General features: G+C 65.2%; 1 protein-coding gene across 3 annotated transcripts; it reads left to right on the forward strand.

Moving 5' to 3' along the window:
- Positions 1-408: 408 nt before the first annotated feature.
- ZBTB7A (zinc finger and BTB domain containing 7A) lies at positions 409-20,599 on the forward strand. 3 transcript variants are annotated; one of them, XM_034998689.1, is made up of 3 exons: positions 409-976; positions 10,581-11,866; positions 15,466-20,599. In XM_034998689.1, the coding sequence occupies exons 2-3, from the start codon at positions 10,596-10,598 to the stop codon at positions 15,962-15,964; spliced, it is 1,770 nt and encodes a 589-aa protein (XP_034854580.1). In that variant the 5' UTR covers positions 409-976; positions 10,581-10,595; the 3' UTR covers positions 15,965-20,599. The 3 variants fall into 3 exon arrangements, with proteins under 3 accessions (XP_034854580.1, XP_034854582.1, XP_034854581.1); XM_034998691.1 differs by lacking the exon at positions 409-976 and adding an exon at positions 1,967-2,232; XM_034998690.1 differs by lacking the exon at positions 409-976 and adding an exon at positions 7,841-8,847.
- The last annotated feature ends 1,205 nt before the right edge of the window (positions 20,600-21,804 follow it).

Here is a 21,804-nt window from a genome sequence, read left to right on the forward strand (position 1 = left end):
ACCCCTTCCCCCGCTACGCCCCTGGCGCAGCGGGCGGAGGCGACTCTTTTATATAATCGCGGGCAGGCAGGTTGGCTGCTTCATTTAGGGACCCAGGAGCCCAGCGGACCCAAGCCGTCATTCGAAAACCCGCCCCCGGGTCCCTTCTGCGGCTGGGCAAACTGAGGCCCCGGGAGGGCGGGCGCCTGGCCCGGGGTCCCCACTCCCTCGCCCCCCACCCACCCCCAGCAGCCCCGGCCGCTGCGACCCACGCCCGCGTCGGTCCTCGCAGTGCGCACAGCCCTCCCCGCCCCCGCTGCCATCCTGCCACGCCCCGGGCGTCGGGGGCAAAGCCCGCGCCCCCCCGCGCCCGCCCCTGCGCAGAGGCTGGGGGCCTGTTTATCTGGAGGCCCCCACCCCCCCTCCACCCCGGGGGGCCCGCTCCCCCCGCGCCCCGGGGAGCTCTGGGGCCAGATAAGCTGGCAAGCTGGCACGGCGCCGCGCAGCGGGGCGGAGAGGTCATAGGAGGGGGGGCGCGCCGGGGGCGGGCTGGACCCCCCCCCAACTTGACAAAACCTAATAACAGCCCGGTCTCCCCGGCGCAGCGGGCGAAGCCCCACGGGAGGGCAGAGACGTGGCAAGAGGGGACCTGCCGAGCCTGTTCTGGCCTCCGAGGCCAGGGTGGGGGGGGCAGGCTGGGCGTGGGGGGGGGGCCGGCGGCTGCGGCACCTTTAAGACAAGGGAGGACCCCTCTTGCCCTCGGAGAAACCAGGAAGGGAGTCGCGAGCATCATACGGGGCTTTGGCTGTACTGTACAGTTACTGTAGGGGCAGTGACGCCGCCGCCGCCGGAGCGAGGGAGCGACGAGGGGAGAGCGCGAGAGGCGGAGAGCGAGAGACGCGGACCCCGGAGGCGAGCGGCCGAGGAGCCCAGTCCCAACTCCGGGCCCCGGCCCCTCGCGCCCCGGCCCGGCCCGGCCCCGGCCCGGCCGCGCGAGGTAAGTCAGCGCCCGGCGCGGCCCCCCGTACGGGGTGCAGGGCGGGGACGGGCCGGGGGCGCTGCGCCCACCTCTGCCCTCTCGGGAAGGGGAGATCAGGAGAACCGCGGACGTTCCGCAAGTTTCAGAGGAGGGGGTGGTTGGCAGCTGCCCGGAGGCTGGAGGCGCCCTGGATCCCGAGCGCGGGGAGGGGGCGCCGCCCGAGAAGGGGGATTGGGGGCGAAGTGCACGGGCTTGTGCCCCAGCCCCCCCCACCCGGGTGCATGGCTTTTCGGGGATCCCAGGCGCGCGGGGAGCGGGGGAGGGGAAGCGGGGCCGCATTGAGGGTGGGGGAAACCGGCGTGGGGAGATAGGGGGGCGCGTCGCGTGCTAAGTTTGCAGCTAGGTACTGGGGGCGCTCTCGCCCCCCGGGGGCCTATTCGGTGCTGCGTGCATACGTTGGAGTTGGCCAGGATTGAGCTCCATGGGGGATGGGGGGGGGAGGGGGCTGAAAAAACAGGGAGGGGGGCTTTGCAAAGGAGGGGGAAGGGGTGGAGTGTCCCGGTGGGCGGGCGCGGCCGCGGGCGCTTCTGGACGTCGTAGTCCCCCCGCCGCTTGCGGTTGGCAGGTGGCAGGCGGCTCGGACTACAAGTCCCAGGGTGCCTCGCGCCGGCGGCCCGCCGCGGTCCGCGGGTAGGGGCGGTGCGGAGGAGGGGCGGTGAGCGGCGGGCCGGCGAACCAATGGGCGCGGACCGATCGCGCGGCGCGGCGCGGGGGCGGGCCGAGCCGGCCCGAGGGCGGGGCCTGAAGCCGGGCTCCCCTCGCCGGGGGCCGGTGGCGGTCCCCGGCTTCCGGCTGCGCGGCCCGCGGGCCGGCCCCCTCCCCGCCCCGGGGCCCCTCCCCGCCTGGTTGTGTAACCGTCCCCAGCCCCCCTCCCCTCGGCCCCCCGCCCCGGGGGGGGGTCACCCACCCGGCGCTCCCCGGGGAGGGCGGCGGCCCGACGGGCCGCGCGGCGCAAGCGAGCCCGGGGATGCGCGGCCTAGTGCAGGCCGGGCCCGGGCGTGGGGGAGGCGGGCGGGCGGACCCAGATCCGGGGTAATTTGCATCGCCCTCCCCCCAGCCCGGGTGGGGATTGGCCGCCGGCGGCGGGGGGTGGCGCGGGGCCAGGCTCACTGCCGCCTCCCGGCCCCTCGGAGGGAGCCAGCCCAGCCGCAGCCGCCGCCGCCGCCACCGCCGCCGCCGGGGCCGGGCCCCCTCGCCGCTGCCCCGGGAAGGAGGTAGGAGCCCCCCGCGCGGGCGGCGCGGCGGGGGCCCGCGGGCCGGGGCGGGGGCCGCGCGCTGCAGGCGGGGCGGGGGAGGGGGCCGCTTCCTGCCCCCGCCCGGGCCTGACTCAGCCTTGGGTGGGGGGACCGGCCTGGCCCCTGGCCCCGCCCGCGCAGCCGCGCGGCTCCGGCCCCCGGGGAGGGGGCGGAGAGCACCCCTCTCCCCCCGCCCGCGCCCCCAAAGCGCGTGACCCCGTCTCCTGTGGCCCGGACCCCCCTCCTTCCCCTTGACGCCACCACCACGTGCGAACCCTGAGCCCCGGCAGAGGAGGGGGTGAGCTGGTGGGATCCGGCCCCCTCCCTCGCTCTTCCTCCCTCCCTGGCCTGGGAACCAGCCCCCTCCCCCAGCCCCAGGCCTGGGAAGCAGGCCGGGACCTGAGCTGAGCGCTGGGGCTGGGTGCACCCCCGGGCACAGGCCTTTGCGGCTTCTGGGAGGCACTGCCCGCGCTGGCTGGCTGCGGGGGAGCCCGGTGGACCGCAGCAAGAGACTGCTGTCCGACGCGGCCGGGCACCCAGTGGGCGCCCGCGAAATGTTTGGGGAATGCAGCCAGCAGTTGAGTGGCGGCGGGGGGAGGCCGACAACTCGTCTCTGTCGCCGTAGCCAGGCGGCGGAAGTGAGAGAGCCGCTGCGCCCCTTCCCCGGGCGTGCCCACTTGGTTCACCCATGGGTGGCGGGCTTGGTTTACTCCCCCCTCCTCCCTGCCAGCTGCCTCCGGGAGCAGGCCCGGCTGGAGAGGGCATCCGGGATTCCATGTCAGCCCCCCCCCCCAACAACAGGGCCAGGGCGTAACCCTGAGTGTGCCGCTCCCCCACTGGGGGGCCCGCGGCAGGACCCGCCGATCACTTCCTATTGGCAGAGCCGGTCTTGGGAGAGGTCGGGGGGGTCCGGGCCGGGCCCTGCTGCTGCCGGTGGAGGGCTCCGGGCAGGGGGCATTCCCCTCCCCGCGGAGCACACCGGGCCTGGCACTTGTCGGCTGGGCTCGGGGCTCTGTTTACCGCCTCCCATCGCTGTGGAGACGGGAGCCTCGGGGAGAAGGGGGGGCAGGAGCCAGTGACTGGAAGAGCGAAGCCCTGGGATCCGCATGCCTAATGAAGGAAAGAGGAGCCAACGGGGACACTGAAATTTTAATTCGTGGGTCACTTTGGGGGGGTATTTATTATTCAGTTCTGATTGGCTGCGTGGTGGCCAGTCAGCACCCTGGCCCGGGCCGGGCGCCACGAAACTCTGAGCGCACGCAGGCCCTGGGAGAAGCAGCGTTAGGGTGGCCTCGGAGCCCTGGTGCACCCTTTGCTCTGTGTGGGGTACTGAGGCCCGGCAGAGCTCAGCCTCCATCCAGCGGGGAAGGTTCCCGAGGCAGTAGCAAGGACCCGTGTTTGCCTTTTTCCTTGCTTTCTCTTCCTCGGGGCCCTCTGACCTACCGCTGGTGCAGGCCGGTGGCAGTCCCCATTGCCGGACGAGGAAACCAAGGCTGGGAGAGGAGCCCTGCGCGGGGCTTACAGCAACCCCGGGGAGCTGGTGCCGTGGGCGGGAAGACCGAGGCCCAGGGGGAAGCAGAGAGCAGCCCAAGGTCATCGCGCTTTAGCTGGGTCTGACCATCGTGGTCCTGCCTCCCGGCTCAGGATGAGGCCCAGTCTTCCTTCCTCTCAGCTGAGGGGCGCCCGCCCACCTGTCTTCCAGAGGGCCTGGGGGTCGAGAGCAGGCGCCTGTAGGCCAAATGGAGCTTTCCTGCGGCTCATGAAAGAGGACAGTGAGACTCAGAGAGGGCCAGCAAGGTGCCCAAGGTCACACAGCATGAGCCCCTGTCCTCTCGCCTCCCAGCCTTCTGTGGCAGGCACTTTTATGGCTTGCTGGGGCCTTTCCCCTCTGAGCCACAGTCCCTCACCTCGGCACCTTGGCACCTTGGCCCCTGGAGACGGGCAGGGCTCTCCGGGTTTTATGACCCTTTATACCTGAGATGACCGAGGTCACCTCGACAAAGCCAAGTCTCAGGGCCAGCCCCTCTGCAGCAGAGCTGGCCTGAGGTCTGCGGGAGCTTCAGATGACAGCCCACTAGTCGCTCTGTGACCTTGGACAAGCCCCTCGGCCCTTGGGAGTCTGGGTGTCCCCCCTTGTAAAATGGGGTTATGGGGTATTCTGTGGGTGCCTGCAGATCTATCTGTGTTCCTGTTCCTTCCCGCTCTCGTGGAGGGAGCACCCCGGTCAACTCAGGGCGCCAGCGGGATTCTGCTGGAGTGTGTCCAGGCCAGCCACTTGAGACACGCAGCACCCCCACCTGTCACCTTGTGCTCCAGGCACCTGACGGGCCATAAACTGCCCCGCAACAGCCCTGGGCAGCGGGGACCAGAGGAACAGGCTTGGGTGGGGGCCAGTGTGGTCCAGCCTCAGCCCAGCCCTCTCCTCCACCCGAGGCCTCCCTGCGGAGGTCACTGCCCCTCTTGTCAGCCTCAGTCTTGCTGTCAGCCCAAATCTGTTGGCCCGAGGGTTTGGTCAGCGATTCCCCAGGAGCCCCAGGAGCATTTGCTGGGTCCCTGCCGTGCTGCGTCAGGGCCTGGGAGAGCCCCTGCTGCATCCCTGTCCTGATGACCAGGGCTCCGGGGCCCCTGCCCCGGAGTTCACAGATGCCAGGAGTTCACAGATGTCAGCCCGACTCCGGTCCCGCCCCAGGCTCCCTGTGTGACCTCAGGCAAACCTCTCCCTTTTCTGGGCTATCACAAGGCAGCTCTGAGGGGGCGTGAGAATAAGCTGTCCTCAGCCCCAAGGCCCCCACGGGAGGGGGATTTAGTCCCTTGCTGGTGCCCCGGGGGCAGTGTGGGGGAGGGGGGGGGACGGAGCCCTGGAAGGACCAGTTAGTACAGAGCCAGTGGGCTTGTGTTAAAATTCAGCTCTGTTGTGTGACCCTGGGCAAGTCCCTTCCCCTCTCTTGAGCCTCAGTTTCCCGACCTATAAAGTGGGCAATGATTACAGACCCTGTGATGCTTGATGTTGAGACATCAGCCCCCCACCCTGCTGCCTGGCAGCCTGTGGGGGAGCAGCCCCTCCCCTCGGGGCCAGGGCCGGGGCCTGAGTCCGGCGCACCAAAGCGCGGAAGATGCCCTGTGGAGAATCTGGCGCTTGTGAGGAGCATGGCCAAAGGACCAGCCCCTCCATCTGTCCCCCCAGCAGGCTGTGAACGGCCACTCAGTGGAAGTGTCCCCACCCACGCCTTTCTGGTTTAACTGGAAAACAAGGCCCTGTCCCACCTCCCATCAGGATGTGTTTGATGGGAGGGGACTTGGCGGGTTTGTGGGCACAGGACACTAGGGCCCCGATGGGCTGAGCTCCCCTTTGGGGCTTCCAGGCTGAGGCCTCCGGCTGCTCGGGCGGGGGGCGGGGGTTGGGGTGGTCCGGTACCTCCTGGGAACAAGCAGGCCTCAGGGTCTGGAGGTAGAGAGGAGTCCAGCTCCTACAGGCCACCCAGGCCTCTTAGGGCAGTTTGTACAAGCAGGTGCAGCCTGAGCAGGTGGGGTAGGAAGTGATGGGATTCTGTGAAGCCTGGCTTTACTTACCCCAGGTGATGGGAAGCTCATTCCTTCTAACTCACCATGAACGGCTTCTGCCTTCCCTGGGCTTCCTCTTGGCGCCCAGTGTGGTGTCAGGGCTGTTACTTCCTGACCCCTGACAGCACTCAAGAGCGTGGGAATAGGGTGAGCCTCAGCCCCACCCATGAGTTGGGGGTCAGATGGGATCCCCATGACCTCCTCGTCGCCCCTCCCCGCCCCCCCCACTTCCCACTGGGCCCGCAGCCTTCCTGCCTCTGGCCCTTTAAGGCCTGGGCAGGAAGCCCCTCCCCATTTAGGGCAATAAATGGACACATAAAATGGCCGAGGGCCTGTTTGCTGGTGTCTGGCCTGGAGGGAGGCCTATGAGGACAGGCGGGCTGGCAGCCCAGCAGCCACGCCGGGCCATGGGTGCCCCCCACTCCCTAATTGGGACGCTGCATTCCTGTCCCATTAAACCCCAGGCCGGGGACCGGGCCAGGCAGGGCTTGGCACCAGGTCAGGGCGGGGTTACCCGTTGGGACCAACCTTGCAACACAGGCCGCTGGCCTGTGAGGGGGCGGGGGCGGCTGGGCGTGGGCCTGGCAACGACGGCACCTGGGCACCAGACTTGCTGTGTGACCTTGGGCCGGCCACCCGCCCTCTCTGGGCCTGGTTTTCCCCTCCAGGTGTCGGCTCCTCTCCCCTGGCTTCCTCCTGGGGGCCCCCCCCACACTCCCCTGACACCTTGTTGGTGGGGAAGGGGTTGAATTCCTGCAGTAACGTTCAGAGGTTAAGTTCAAAGCCCCCCATGCACAAGGAGGGGGACAGTAAACAGCCTCAGTGGGCCTTCGGGGACCGGTGCCGGCACACAGTAGGTCCCCAGGAGGAGTTGGCCCAGTGGGCGAGAGCGGGACCCTGGGCCTAGAGCAGCCTCAGTCCCCCTGCTGCTGTCGTGACCTCTGAGGAGACCGAGGCAGAGAGGCACCGCCTCTTGCCCAGTGTCCTACCTTTGGAAGTGCAAGAGCCGGGATGTGGGCCCAAGCTGCTGTGCGTGGCACATAGTAGGTGTTAGAGTCCCCTGTGGTTTCCTGTCGTACTCTCCGTGGGTGGGGGGGGTGGAGAGGCCTTGACCCCTCATTAGGCTGCCCCCTACTCCTCCAGGAAGATGTCAGGTGGCAGTTACCTGCCCACCCCGTGCTGGCCGCCCCCTCTCCTTCCTGAGGAGTGCAGGGAGGAGGAGGAGACCCGCCCCAGCCCTCACCTTGCGCCTGACCTTGGGAAACCTGGTAGATACAGCCTCCTCTCCCTGTCTCTCTCCCAGGCGCCCACCTCCGGGCCTTGGCCTCTGCTGTTGCCCATGCTCAGGACGCCCTTCCCACAATCCTGGGGTCCTTCCTGGGTGACACCTGCTACTCCTGGGACCAGGGGAAGGCGCTCGTGACCTTACCCTGGTGCCCCAGCAGTTGAGTGGCCGCAGCTTGGGTCCGAGAGTCTGAGTCCCAGCCTGGCAGCTGGTCTGCTGTGGGACCTTGCCCGAGTCTGCTCACTGCTCTGAGCCTCTCCTCGTCTGTAAAGCCCAGGGTTACAGCGGGAAGGATGAAGTCAAGATGCCCGGTTCGTTCCTCAATTAGTTCGTGAAATGTCCGGGGCACAGAGGAGGCCCCTCAAGGGCCGAAACCGGCTTGGGTTCTGCCGCCTTGGAGAAAGTGCAGCAAGCGACCCCGGGTTAGATGGGAGGTGGGACTGGGGGGTGGGGAGCCCGCCAGCTAGGTGGGTGGGGTTGGGTGTGGGCTCTCTCCAGCGCCTAGCTCTGTGGTCTTTGGGTCATCCGGTTTGCTGCGCGCCTACTGTGCGCCCACGGCAGTGCGGGGGGAACACAGAAGGGAAGGGGTGCTCCACCTCTAGCCCGGGAGGAGCCTGCTGAGGCCTGCCCCTCGGCCGCCGAGTCAGCACCCAGCGCCCCGGAAATCCCACGGAGGCGAGCGCGGGGGCGGAGCTCTGATGAAAGATGGGCCGGGTAGGTGTGGGCCTGAGCTCGGGGACCCTGGCCTGCCGCTGAGGGTGGGGACCTGGCCGGCGTGGGGGTGCGGCTTCCCGGAGGAGAGCAGTTTCATTGGATTGTCATTGCCAAGGAAACCACCTGGTGTGGGGGCACCTGCTAGGTGCCAGCCGGGCCTGTTAGAGCGCAGGCAGCCACAAGGCTGTCCCGGTGAGAAGATGCGGTGCACAGTGCGTGTTCAGCAGACGGGGCTGTTTACTGCCCGAGCCCACCTGACCCAGCAGGGGGGGTTCAGCTGCCCTCCCTCTGCCATCTCACGTGGTCTTCTGCCTCTTTAGAGGGAGGGCCCCAAGAGGCCTGGGTGGGGACAGTGGCCCAGGGCGTGGCGGGCAGGTGGCATGTGTTCTTGGAGAGAGGGTGTGGGCCAGGTGTCTGCAGAGCCAGTTTAGTTTCCAGGGTGAGGGACAAGGTGACGGCTTGCTGAGCAGGTGGGGGGAGCGGGGAGGTGGGAGGCCAGACCCTGAGGGTCAGGCTTGCCGGGCGCCCTTGGCTAGGATTCCAAGTGTATCTGGGCCTTTGTGTTCTCTTCTGTTGGTGGGGGTCATGCTGCTCTCACGGGGGCGGGGGGGTTTCTTTGGCCGGCATCCATCTTCCCAGGCCTGGCCCTTTGCGGGAGGATCCCTTATGGTTATGTGGGGAAAGAGAAACTCTCGGACCCCACGCAGACCCCAGGGCTTGGTCCGGTGCCCCACGCCAGGTCTGAGGCCCAAGTTTGCCTCCTTCCCAGCCGGGTGGTTTACAGCAAATGAGAGCCAGGGCATCTTCGGCCTTGATGTAGGGCTGTGCCAGCCCTCTTGCCCGGCGGCCTCAGTGCCCGTGGGAGGGCGGGGGCGGAGCGGCCGTGGAGGGGGCGGCTGGTGAATCATCTGAACCATTTCAGGTCCCGACCTCGAGGCCCCCAGAGACACCTTGGTCCGAGGAGACGCTGGGGCACCTGGGGGGACGATGGCGAGCAGGGCCAGCGTGGCCATCTTGAGGCGGATCAGAAGGGGGTGAGGAGGGCCGAGGCCAGTCTGATCCGGAGCCCATCTGCCCACTTGCTCCCTGGGGCCTGGGGCCAGACAGCAGATGGTGGCAGGGGGTGGAAGCCGCCATAGGGGCTCCTCCGAGGCTTCCCGGGGCTGAGCCTCAGATGGGGTCAGCCCCCCATCTTCCTGCTCCCAGCAGCCACATCTGAGCCTCCCCCCTCCGCCAACGGGCTGGCGGAACAGAGCGGGGAACGGAGCAGCTGGTGTGGTCAGCGGGAAAGGGGGCGGGCCGCAGAGAGAGGCATCCTGGGAAGTGTAGTACGTGCCTGAGTGGCCGCACAAAGACCTCTGTGTCAGCCCCAGGGCCTGGACCCTGTTCCCAGAGCGGCCCAGGGTTGGGACGGTCCTGCCCTGGCCTTGGGTCCGGCCACACCAACCCTGGGGTCCCTTGCCAGCCTGGCCCCTCAAGGTGGGAGGGATCTGGGTTCGACCTGTGTTGGGCTGCTCCGCACTGGGGGCTGGGGGTTCCTGAGGTGGCCAGGGAAGGCACAGCTTCGTCCCTGTCCCGGGAGATGTCCGGGGGCTCTGTCCTGAGAGCTGACCAGCCAGAGGAATGTGGGTTGTGTTGGGTGGCTTGGGGCAGCCGGGTGCTCCCCAGAGAGGGCGGAGGGGTGGGGACAGGAGCCAGAGGGTTGCACAAGCGCCCGGGTGGGTGGATGAGTCACAGCCCAGGGGAAGGCGGAAAAAAGGAGTGGGGGAGAGGGGCAGGACAGACAGAGTGCCGCCCCCCGCCATGACCAGCTCTTCCAAAGGCCTCTGTCCATTTGACGGATGGGGAGACTGAGGCCCTGGGCCGGAACAGCAGTGGCCAGGGTGGCCAAGAGTTGGGGAGGGGCTGGGTGGGCCTGAGGTGGACAGGAAGCCCCTGTCCCCCCCGTTCCACCTTCGTGGGGTTCAGCCTGGGTGGGCAGGGAAAAGGAGTGTCAGGCTGTTCCCCCATTACTCGACCAGGGCCAGGCCGCGCGGTGGGGGCTCCCCGGGGCAGGAGGGGGTTTGTTGTGCCGTCGTCCCTGGCTTTGCCCCTCCGGGGCACGCCTACGGCCTGTTGACCCCAGCCTGGTCCCTGGGCCTCGGCCTCTCCCTTTCCCTCTGACTCAGAGCCCCCCCCCCCCCCCCCCCCCCGCCAAAGAGAACCGGGCCTCACTGGGAGGCAGGAGTGAGGGTCAGAGAGGCCAAGGGGCCAGGCGGACACAGACCCTCAGGTCACGCAGCCGAGGTTCGAGTTGGGCTGCAGCTGCCGGGCCGCGGGCACAGCTCCCGCCTGGGTCCTGGTTTCCGGCCTCCCACAGCGGGGATGGTGCTGCCCGGGGCCCGCTGGGGGCGCGGGTGTGACGGCGCACGGTGGGCGCCTTGTGTCCCTGCCTCCTGGGAGGCTGCGGGCGGAAGCCAGCGCTCGGACTCGTTAGGAAGCAAGTCACGTGAGGCGCTGGTTGAGCACCTACTGTGTGCGCATCCCACCTCAGCTCAGCCCTTGGACGGGGGGTGCGGTGGGCCCTCTAGTGGCGGAGGGGGCGCCAGGGTCCGTCTCTGAAGCACCCGGCGTGGGTTTTGCCAACGGATGACGCGGAACTGGGGCGCCCAGCTGGGAAACTGAGGCCGGGGGCGGGGCGCTCCTTTCCGAGGGTCTGCGGCCCCGGCCGGCGTGCCCCCCCCGGCCCGCATCCTCACGGGCACCCCCTCCCTCCCCGGCGCTGCAGGTCTCGGCGCGGAAGATGGCCGGCGGCGTGGATGGCCCCATCGGGATCCCGTTCCCTGACCACAGCAGCGACATCCTGAGCGGGCTCAACGAGCAGCGGACGCAGGGCCTGCTGTGCGACGTGGTGATCCTGGTGGAGGGCCGAGAGTTCCCCACGCACCGCTCCGTGCTGGCCGCCTGCAGCCAGTACTTCAAGAAGCTGTTCACGTCGGGCGCCGTGGTGGACCAGCAGAACGTGTACGAGATCGACTTCGTCAGCGCCGAGGCGCTCACGGCCCTCATGGACTTCGCCTACACGGCCACGCTCACCGTCAGCACGGCCAACGTGGGCGACATCCTCAGCGCCGCCCGCCTGCTCGAGATCCCCGCCGTGAGCCATGTCTGCGCCGACCTCCTCGACCGGCAGATCCTGGCGGCCGACGCGGGCGCCGACGCCGGGCAGCTGGACCTCGTAGATCAGACCGACCAGCGGAACCTCCTCCGGGCCAAGGAGTACCTCGAGTTCTTCCAGAGCAACCCCATGAACAGCCTGCCCCCTGCCGCCGCCGCCGCCGCCGCCGCCTTCCCCTGGTCTGCCTTCGGCGCGTCCGACGACGACCTGGATGCCACCAAGGAGGCCGTGGCCGCGGCCGTGGCCGCCGTGGCCACCGGTGACTGCAACGGCTTGGACTTCTACGGGCCGGGACCGCCGGCCGATCGGCCCTCGGCTGGGGATGGGGACGAGGGCGACAGCAACCCAGGTCTGTGGCCAGAGCGGGACGAGGACGCCCCAGCCGGGGGCCTCTTCCCGCCCCCTGTGGCCCCGCCGGCCACCGCCACGCAGAATGGCCACTATGGCCGGGGCGGGGAGGAGGAGGCGGCCTCGCTGTCGGAGGCAGCCCCCGAGCCGGGCGACTCTCCGGGCTTCCTGTCGGGTGCGGCCGAGGACGGGGACGGGGACGGGCCCGACACGGACGGGCTGGCGGCCAGCACGCTGCTGCAGCAGATGATGTCATCAGTGGGCCGGGCGGGGGCGGCGGCGGCGGCGGGGGACAGCGACGACGAGTCGCGGGCGGACGACAAGGGCGTCGTGGACTACTACCTGAAGTACTTCAGCGGCGCCCACGACGGGGATGTTTACCCGGCCTGGTCGCAGAAGGTGGAAAAGAAGATCCGGGCCAAGGCCTTCCAGAAGTGCCCCATCTGCGAGAAGGTCATCCAGGGCGCCGGCAAGCTGCCGCGGCACATCCGGACCCACACCGGGGAGAAGCCCTATGAGTGCAACATCTGCAAGGTCCGCTTCACCAGGTGAGCCGGCGGCACCGCGGCGGGGGGCGGCGGGGGCGGCGGGGGGCCCTTTGCTGCAACTGCAGCCCCGTGTGGACCCCTCCCCCGCCGCACACATACACCGCCTGCACGTGCAGGAGCGGCGCTGTCCTGCCTGGGAGGGGGCCTCCTCCATCTCTGGGCGCCTGCCTCCCCTGCACCCCTCGGGACCAGCCTTCGGGTGGCGGGGAGAGCTCAGGCACTCACCGGGGTGAGCGTGCGGGCGGCGGGGCCGAGCCACGCGAGGCTCGAGGGAAGGCGCAGGGAGTCGCTCTTCTTCTTTTCCCGGGGGTGGTTCTTCTCGTCTGCGCTCCAGGCGGATGTTTGCCTTGGGAGAGGGTGGCTGCCCCGTGGGGCGCGGGGAGCCGTGTGATCTCCTTGAGTCTCCCGGGAGCCCCGGGGACTCGCTCTCTTCGGCCAGCACTTAACAGAGCACCTGCTGGGTGCCGGGCCCTGTTCTAGGCCGTGGGGACCCAGGAGTGCAGAGACGTGCTAGAGTCCCCGTGGGGGCGATGGGGCGCGTCTGAGATGAAACCACAGAATTAGTAACGCGAGTTGGCAGAGCTGCAGGGAACAAGGTTGGGGGGCGGCCGCTGTTTTAAACAGAGCTGAGACCCCGAGGAGGCAAGGGGAAGGCCACGTGAACAGCTAGTGCAAAGGCCCTGAGGCCAGTGGAGCTTGGGGGTCACCACAGCCCGTGGAGGGAAACGGGCCTAGGAGCCACTGGGCTTGGGCTCTAGGCAGGAGGAGTCGGAGGCCAGGCTAGGGGAATTTGTGGTTGGATCTTAAGAGTCCAGAGCTGGCTGGTCGGGCCTCGAGGGCCGGCCCAGTGGGGGTGGGGGGCTGGCGTGCAGGGGCCTGGCCAGGCTGGGTGACTCAGCATCACCCCCTACCCCCACCCGCCCTGGGGTTCCCCCAGCCACGCCCACCCAGGCTGAAGAAAGAGGCCATTGTCCCAGCTTCCCGGCCCTGCCCCATGGGGACAGGACCTAGGGGCCGACCCCTGGCCCCCTCCCCAGCAGGCCAGGAGAAGAGGGTGTGGCCCAGACCGCAGGGCCCAGACTGCAGGGCCCAGGAGCCCAGGCGAGGGGCAAAGGGTGCCAGCTGGGAGGGAGGCAGTCTAGTTTGTGGCCCAGCTCCCGCCCCTTCGGTAAGATTGGGGTGCTGGTAGTCTTGGGGCCTCCCTCTTCCTTCAGACAGGAGTCCTGAGGTGGCTGTGGGCCCTGCCCGCAGGGGTCTCTGGGCCCAGGAGGGGCAGCTTGATAGAGGTCCAGCAAGCCACGGTCTGGAGAGGTGACCAGGCTGAGCAGAGGCCTGGAGCCCCCCGCCCCAGCACCCCTAACCACAGGCCCGAGGCGGTTTCATTCCGACCTGCTGTTCTCTTGGTCACCCCACCAAGGGCTCGGCTTGACTCGGGCTGATCCTGTTTGCCAGTCAGGGAAACTGAGTCAGGGAGAGGGCCACCGGGCTACGCCTCTTCCCCCCCATGTGCCCACCCGGCTCCTCTTTGCCCCCAACCCAGGGCCCCAGCCCCCACGCCTTCCTCCAGGCCAGGGAGCCCAGGGGCCCCTCTGAGTCACACTAAAGAGTTGAGTAAGCGGGACCTGTGGCAGCCGGGGCTATAATTACCCGGACCAGGGCTTGGGGTGACGAAACAGGCTGCTTTCACCCCCACCCCACCACCGTGCGGCCCCTGACCCACTGTGCAACTTGGGACAGGTCACTTTCCCTCTCTGAGCCTCTGAGTCTCACCTGGGGAGATTTCTGCACACTGCTCGAACAGTCCGAGCCCCTGCTGTCCCCTCTGGACCTGGTCCCGGGCTGGGATCTGGGCAAGGCAGCTGGAGGACCATGTTAGTGGACTTAGAGGGGGTGAGAGGAAAGGAGCTTGGCAGTTGCATCCCCTCACTGCTGACAGACCCGGTCAGTCCGGGGAACGATGAGTTCACTGTGGCCTGAGTCCTTTTGACGCACTTAGAAGTAAGAAGGCTGGAGAATGGGCAGGGGTATGGTTGCAGAGGGCCAGGCCTTGACCCTCAGAGCAGCAAGGAGTCAGGAAAGCATTAGAGCAGGTAAGGACACCAGCTCTGTGAGTGATTCCAGAGGGAGGGACCTGGGGCTGAAGGGAGCCTAGGGGAGACCAAGTCTTTGTCTGAGGGGTGGGAAAGGCTTCCTGGAGGAGGAGGGCAATTGAGATGGGGCTTTGAAGGATGAATAGGAGTTTGTCAGCCCTGGCACTGACCAGTCTGGCATGTCTGAAAAGTGAGAGACTCAGTGTATCTCATACGTAGGGTGCAAGAGGCTGCAGCAAGGAGTGGGCCAGATGCTGGCCAGCGCTCCTGAGACCCAGGTCTCTGCCCCTGCCGTGTGGGTCCAGGCAGGAGCCCTTTCCTGTGACTATAGACCAACACAGTGCAGTAAAGCATCATGTGAGTCACTCCTGTGATTTTACATTTTCTGATAGCCGCATTTTTAAAAAGTAAAAGGAACAGGTGAAAGTAATCTGAATCGTATTTTACATCCTTTTTTTTTTTTTTTTTTTTTTACGTTTAACATGTAACCAATGTGCCGAATCATAAATGCGCTTTTTTACATTACATTAAGCAGATGAAGTCTTCAGGGTCTGGGGTGCCTTTTGCGCTTCTAGCGCATCTCAGTTGGGACGGGCCACATTTCAAGGGCTCGGGGGCCACGTGTGAGCAGTGGCTGCAGTGGGGGCCTAGCAGCAGCCGGCCTGACCAGCTTTGTGGGCCAAAAGGCCCCTGGCTGAGCTGGGTCCATGCTGTTCCCTAGGGGGCAAGATGGGCACGGAGGGGCCCCGGAATCACCCAGACCCTGCTGTCTTGGGGGTCACAATCCAGTCAGGCAGACAGAGGAGGAACAAGGAAACCGGCACACGGATGAAGAGTCAGGTGGTGGTGGTATGAGGGACGTGGAGTGGGGCGGCTGTAGCAGCAGGGAGGGGCCTCTCTGAGGAAGTGCCCGTTGAGCTGGAATTCAGATGCGAAGCTCTGGGAAGAAAGTGCTGCGGGCAGCAGGAAGAGCATGTGCAAAGGTCCTGAGGTAGGCGCGTGCTTAGCGTGTCGCGGTGACAGCTAGGAAGCCAGTGTGGCCAGAGCAGAGAGGGGCAGAGGTGCTGGGAGAGTTGACAGGGACTGGGGGCCGTGGGCTGGAGACTCGCTGGCCCGGGATGCAGGACTTTCAGCGTTAGAAGCCAGGACAGCTGGCCACCCTCTATGGTCTATGACCAGAGCCCCCCGGCATTCTGCCTTGTGCCCTGTAGTGCATTCCAGCCCCCGGCATAGAGCCTGGTACTCAGCAGGCCCCCCGTAAGTGCCCCAGACGGAAGCCCCTTACCGTCCTCCGCCTGTGCGTAAGAAGTCATTTGCGTGAGGCCGCACAGCCCGTGGGGTCCGAGGCCTTCTTCCGCCCCGTGGGCCCCCGGTGCACCCCCCGCACCGTCACGCCCAGGACGGCCCCGGCCCGCCTGCCCCGACGTCCCCAACTCCGGGCCGGCGGGGGCGGCTGGGGGCGGCTGGGGGCCCCGGGCGGTGCCCGCTGACCCGTCGCCCCCTCCACAGGCAGGACAAGCTCAAGGTGCACATGAGGAAGCACACGGGCGAGAAGCCATACCTTTGCCAGCAGTGTGGGGCGGCCTTCGCGCACAACTACGACCTGAAGAACCACATGCGCGTGCACACGGGCCTGCGCCCCTATCAGTGCGATAGCTGCTGTAAGACCTTCGTCCGCTCCGACCACCTGCACAGACACCTCAAGAAGGACGGCTGCAACGGCGTCCCCTCGCGCCGCGGCCGCAAGCCCCGCGTGCGGGGCGGGGGGCTCGGGGGGCCCGACCCCTCCCCGGGGGCCGCCGCGCCGCCCGGCGCCCCGGCCCCGGCCGGCTCGCCCGACGCCCGGCGCAACGGCCAGGAGAAGCACTTTAAGGACGAGGAGGAGGACGAGGAGGCGGCCAGCCCCGACGGCCCGAGCAGGTTGAATGTAGCGGGCGCTGGCGGAGGGGGGGGCGGCGGGGGCAGCGGGCCCACCGCCGACGGCAGCTTCGCGGCCGGACTTGCCTGAAAACCAAAAAGAGAAAACAGAAACCCGAGAGAGAGAGACAGAGAGACAGAGAGAGACAGAGAGAGAGAAAATCACCCACCACCCCCCCAAAAACACAAAAAAAGAAAATCTATCTATATACAGATATCTATATCTATATATATATATACAGATATATATATATGAAGCGTCACAGAATCTAGGGTAGTGCTTTTCTCAGATTTTTCTCCTTCATGATGTTCTCTCCCTCCACGGGGACCCTCACCCCTGCTCCGGCTCCCCGTCCCCCCACCCCGTCGATGGGTTTCGGGGCTCGGTTTGGGGTTTTTGTGGGACATAAGAGATTCGGAGGCCCCCGGACATCCCCCGGCATGGAGTCTGGGGTCCCCTCTGAGGCCTGGTCAGGGCCCCAGGCCCCTGGTGGGGGTGAGGGTGGCCACGGGGGACTGGGGACGGGGGCGGGCTTTTGTTTTCATCCCCTCGCTGGTTTCTAGGAGTCTTTCAGACAGGACCTTAAACGATCTCTGTCCGCTGTGAGTGGACGTTAAAATGCACCCTGTCCCCACCCCCACCCTCCTTCCTCAGGGCACTTACTAAGTGGGGGTCTCCCCCCCTCCATCTCCCCGATGGCCTCCCCGCCTCCCGTTCCTGCCTGTGGTCCTCTGTGTCTCCTGGCCGATGTGACACAAATCTATTTATTTCCAGGCCTGGAGAGAGGGGGGCGGCGGGGTGGGGGGGTGGTGGAGGCGCCAGGGCGGCTCCCAGGGGCTCCCGCCGCCTCCCTTCACGGCACTTACACCCCGGCGGACCCCCACCCCGGACCGCTGCTCAGGGCGCCCCCCCCCCCCCCCCCCCCCCCCCAGCCTCGCTCCCTGACCCAGGCCGCCCAGACCCGACGAGACGTTTGGAGATTCAAAACTTTTTTGTCTTCACCCTCCCCCGCCCCTGCCCTCTCCCAAGTTTTTAAAGCACTTTTTAGATTTTTTTTTTCTTTTCCTCCTTAAAAACAAAATTTATATATAGATATATATAGATATATATATATAAAATATACTTTCCTCAGAGGAGCAGGCAACAGTGTGGGGTGGACGAGCCCAGAGCAGAGAGAGCCCAGGGTCTCATGGTGGCAGGGAGGAGGGGAGAGAGTCCAGAAGTTCCAGTGTCACAAAAGCAATAAAAACAAGATTTTACAAAATGAAAGGAAAAAAAACAAAAAAACAAAAAAACAACAAAAAAAAAAGACAACCAACCACAAATAGAAGTCTTGGCACTTTGTAACAGAACGGGTACTATACTTTATCTTAATTCTTAATTTAAAAACATGTTTACAAGTTACAACCAACTTCTATGAAAAGTCGAAAAGACAAAAAAAATAAAAAATAAAAGAGAGCGAGCGAGCGAGAGAGAGCGAGCGAGCGAGAGAGCAAAAAGAAATTCCTAAAAGTCAATTTATTTTTGTACAAAATAATAAAAAAAAAAACCCACCACAGACGCAGAATCCACTTCTGTTCCCCGAGGTGAGGAGGGGGTCAGGAAGGCACGGGCGAGGTCTTCGGAGGTGGTCTTCGTGCTTTGCCACGGGGGCCTGCCCTGCAGGCAGGACCGTGGGGTTTTTGTGCTTCTGCCGTGTCCCCCCCCCCCCCCCCCCCACTCCTGTCCCCTTTTGGTTCTGATTTGGAGATGTCTCATCACCCACCAGCCACACAATGGCCAACCCGTGTCCGCGGGGACCCTCCTTACTGACTCCCCAGCTCAGGGATGGGCCCGAGAGAGGGCTGGCCTTCCGACCAGCCAGAGCAGCCCAGCCCCCAGCCCCCACCCCCCACGCCCCCTCCCTGCCGCCCCTGCCCTCGTCCCTCGCCCACTTCGGGGCTCCCCGCCCTCCAGCATGGCCGCCTTTCCTTGTGGGCCACCAAGGAGCCGCCATCTTGGACATGCCATCCCCGTCGAGGTGGGTGACGGGGCCCCACCTCCAGGGCCTTACACCCCCCCCCAGCCACCCCTCTTTTTATTCAAAGGCACTGACTGTAATCTGGGGGCTGGCACCTGCCTCCCCCCAGCCTCTGGCTCCCCAAAGGCCCGGTATTGACCGAGCCACAGGCCACGGACAGGGGCCAGGGCTGGGGGGACCGTGTTGCCAGAGGCCAGGGCACCCTCACCCCAACGCCCTCTCGCATATGCAATGCCTAGCGTGGGACCCTGTAAATAGACGCCCTGCCAAGCTGAGACCCCTCCCCATCAAAGCCCAAGGTGAGGGGTGCCCCTGCTCCCCGCCTCCAGCTGCTGGCCCATCTCTCCGCGCCCCAGACCCCGTCTTCTCGTCTTCTTTTTCTTTCTTTTTTTTTAAAGGGAAGCTTTTTAAGAAGGCAACTTTCATCATTGTTTCTACAGGATAGTTTTCGTGTCCCACCCCCACCCCGAGCCCGTCAGCCCCCCAAATGTCTCAGGACCCCCCCTCCTGAGGGGGGGTGGCAGGGGAGCCCAGGGCCGGGTGGCCTTGCTCACACCCCGGTGTCACGGAGTGAGCTCTTTCAGAGAACCATCTGTGGAGGCCAAGCAGAGAGCTCGGGCGCCCAGGCCAGGGACCTCCCCCCCCCACCCCACCCCAGCTGAGAGGTTCCCTGAGGGGACAGCCCTCTCCCCGCCCCCCCACCCTACCCGTATACCCCCTCGCAATAAAACCAACTGAAAAATCACAGCTGTCGTCCTGGCCAGTGGGGGCGACTGGACTTGGGGGATTGAGGCCTCTGGGACTATGGCGGGGGCAAGGGCTGAACCCCCGCCGAGCACACTTTTAACACAGACTTCCTCGGGAATTGCACTAAACCCCTGCCCCTAGCTCTGAGCTCAGCTTCTGACAGCCCTGCCCACCCACTCCGCCTTAACCCCTCTCCTGCTGCCCGCCAGCCCGTCCTAGGGCCGCAGCGTCTGCATGGGCCCAGCGCCGGGACCCCAGCCCCCCCCCCCCAACTCTGCGCAATCACATACTGTATATAGATGTGGATCGATTTTATTTTTATTCTTTAAATTAAGGTCGTGATAAAGTGTTGCCAAAGATACTGCTGAATTCTCACGTTTCAGGAAACAAACAAACAAAAAAAAATATTTGAGGGGGAACGTGCTGACTGGTCAGAAGGGACACAGCAAAACGTTTTTTTGTTTGGTTGTTTGGGGTTTTTTTGTGTTTTCTTTTTTTGGGGTGTTTTTTTTTTTTTAACTGCCTGGTACAAAAAAAAAAAAAAAAAAGAAAAACAAAGCGAAATTGTTATTTCCATCATCTTGGTGAAGTTGCGTGGATGTGTGTTGTGCGCGCGTGTGCAAGAGTGAGGTCCCGGCCTGGGGCTCCGGGTTGGGGGGCTCTGGGGGGCGCTCGGGGTGGGGGTGGCGGAGCCCCCCCCCGAGTCGTCCACCGGGCCTGCAGGACCTGGGAGAGAGGTTAACACCCTTGCTACTCCTCCCTGCCTAGCCCCCCACCCCAACCCTGACCCTGCCTTTTGAGATTAAGGAAAAAAAAAACAAAAAACAAAAAAAGGCAAAAAAAAAAAAAAAACAAACACACACACACACAAAAAAAACCTTAAAACCCAGTGAATGTAAAGTGCCGGAGCAGGCCCAGCCTGGCGCGGTGTGGGCCTGCGCCCAGCCGGGGCTCCAGCAGGCCGTACCAAAGTCTGCCCCCGTTGGGTGGCTTGCCCAGGAGACCCCATGTGGCCATCTCATCCCGTTTCCGTTTGTACATGGCTGTCCCTTTGCTTCCTTCCAGGGGGGAGGGGGTCTCAGGTGGGAGGGGAGGGTCCCCCAGTCCCTTCCAGGGCCCTCTGGGGAGTTTTTGCACTACTGAGACCCACTGATGGTGGCTGGAGTGGGGTGGGGGGGCCGTGGCGGATGTGTGGGACGCGGTGGGACCGAGACAGGGGGTGGGGCCCGGGGACCCCTCCCCTCCCCAGGACCGAGGCAGTCCAGGCAGCCGGGATTGTAGGAGGCCAGACAGAGTGAAAGGAAAAGCAGGACAAAAAATTTAAAACCAACAAAAAAAGCAAAAATCCTATTTTTTGAGAAAGAAAGATATTTATATTTGCAGTTTTATTTTAAAAAGTTATTTAAGCTGAGGAAGCAGCCTTCCTGGAGGGGTGGCTGGCGCAGGACGGGTCAGGGCCTGGGGGCTCAGGTGCCCCGGGAACCATAACCTCAGAGTTAAGACTAGCTCGCACTAAATGCATAGATTTACATGGGGGGTGGGCGGGCAGGGCCAGGAGATGGAGGGGGCCGGGGAGACCCCCGTCCCGGAGTTGAGGCTGCCTGGAGGCCGCGGCCAGGGGTTCAGATACCCAGGTTCCCCCCTGCCCCTCCCAGGCCCGGATACGAGGTGCCTTGGACTTTGGGGGACCGGGCCTGGTGAATGGGGGGCAGGGGCGGCGCCCGGGGGCACAGAGCACAGAGCAGACATTCCATAGACTGTATTTGAGAGTCTTTATAAAGTGTGGGAGATTTAAAAAAAAAAAAAATCAATTGATAAAAATGCACTTTTTGGGGGTGGGGGGGAGAAGCTTTAAAAGTAATAAAAAAAACAAAAACAAAAAGACAAAAGATGAAAAACCAGACAAAAAAATCATTTTTCTTGTACATAAAAAACCACTAAACGCAGCCTGTTACGAATGCTGCTGCCTCATTTGCCTGATTTTGATGTTCTTTGTGTTTTGTTCGGTGGGTGGGGGGAGGCTGGGGAGCGGGGACGGGGGGCCCCGGGGCCCCTTCACCAAGGGTCTGGCCCTTAAGCGCCCACACCAGTCGGGGCCCTGTGCTCAGCCTGACCCTTCCTGCCAGGCCTGGGAGGCAGTGTGGGAGCTGGGCTCTGGGCTCCCAGGCTCGGTGGGGATCCCCAGCATTGGCAGGCCTGGGGCCCCTACGGAGGAGGTGACCCACACGCCCCGGCTTGGGCAGGTGGCACCAGGAAGGGGCCCCGGGGGGCGGGCAGGGAGAACTGGCCCGACAGGCTTCTCGGCCACCTCCAGCTCCAGGGTTTCTGGAGGCCAGGGGCGGGGCGTCTGGCTGGGGAGCCCCAAGTCTGTCGGAGGCCCCCCGGGTGCGGCCCCACACTGGGCCCCATGACATGATCAAGGATCGGCGCTGGCCGCTCCCCTGACATCCCCCCCCCCCAGGAGGAAGGGGGGCTGTTGCCCACCCACAACGAGGGGTCCGGGACTGCAGCCTCCGCGTCCGGGTTGGGGTTACCAAACATGGCCACTTTCAGGGCCCCGAGGGGGGAGCAGGGGGTGGGTGATGGAGGGGACCGAGGGGTGGGACGGCCATGCCACAGCCTGGGAGAGCACTAGCGGGGGCTCGGGGAGGGATTCGGGGTCCCGTGGGGGCAGACACAGGCAGACAGGGGGGGTGGGGCCAGCGGCCTGAGGCAGCCACCAGCCCACCAGGGCCTCTTCCCACGTGCCCTGTGTCCCCCCTACCCCCGCCAGGAGGGAGGAGTTTGTTTTTAATTGAAATAGTACTCACACAAGACTCCCCCTGCAGCATTTTCCAGGAACCCACCCCTGTCTAGTTTCAGAACATTCCATAACCCCAGAAACCCATCCCTGTTAGGAGTCACCCCCACACTGTCCCGCGAGCCCCCTTCCCATCCGTGGACGCGTCAGCCACGTGGACTCACACCCCGCGTGGCCTTCCGTGTCCGGTTCCCTCCCTGAGCGTCGTGGGCTCGGGGTCCGTCCCCGGGGCCGTGCGCGTGGGCGCCTCGCTCCTGCTCGCGGTGGCGGGGTGTGCCCGCACGCGGTGGACACCCTTCCTTTATCCATTCGCCTGTCGCCGGACGCGGGGCTGTTTCCGCCTTCTGGCCGCTGTGCACACGC

This window comes from Mirounga leonina, unplaced genomic scaffold, assembly GCF_011800145.1.
Source record: "Mirounga leonina isolate KUSES-001 unplaced genomic scaffold, KU_Mleo_1.0 Mir_94, whole genome shotgun sequence".
NCBI classification, from domain to species: domain Eukaryota; kingdom Metazoa; phylum Chordata; class Mammalia; order Carnivora; family Phocidae; genus Mirounga; species Mirounga leonina.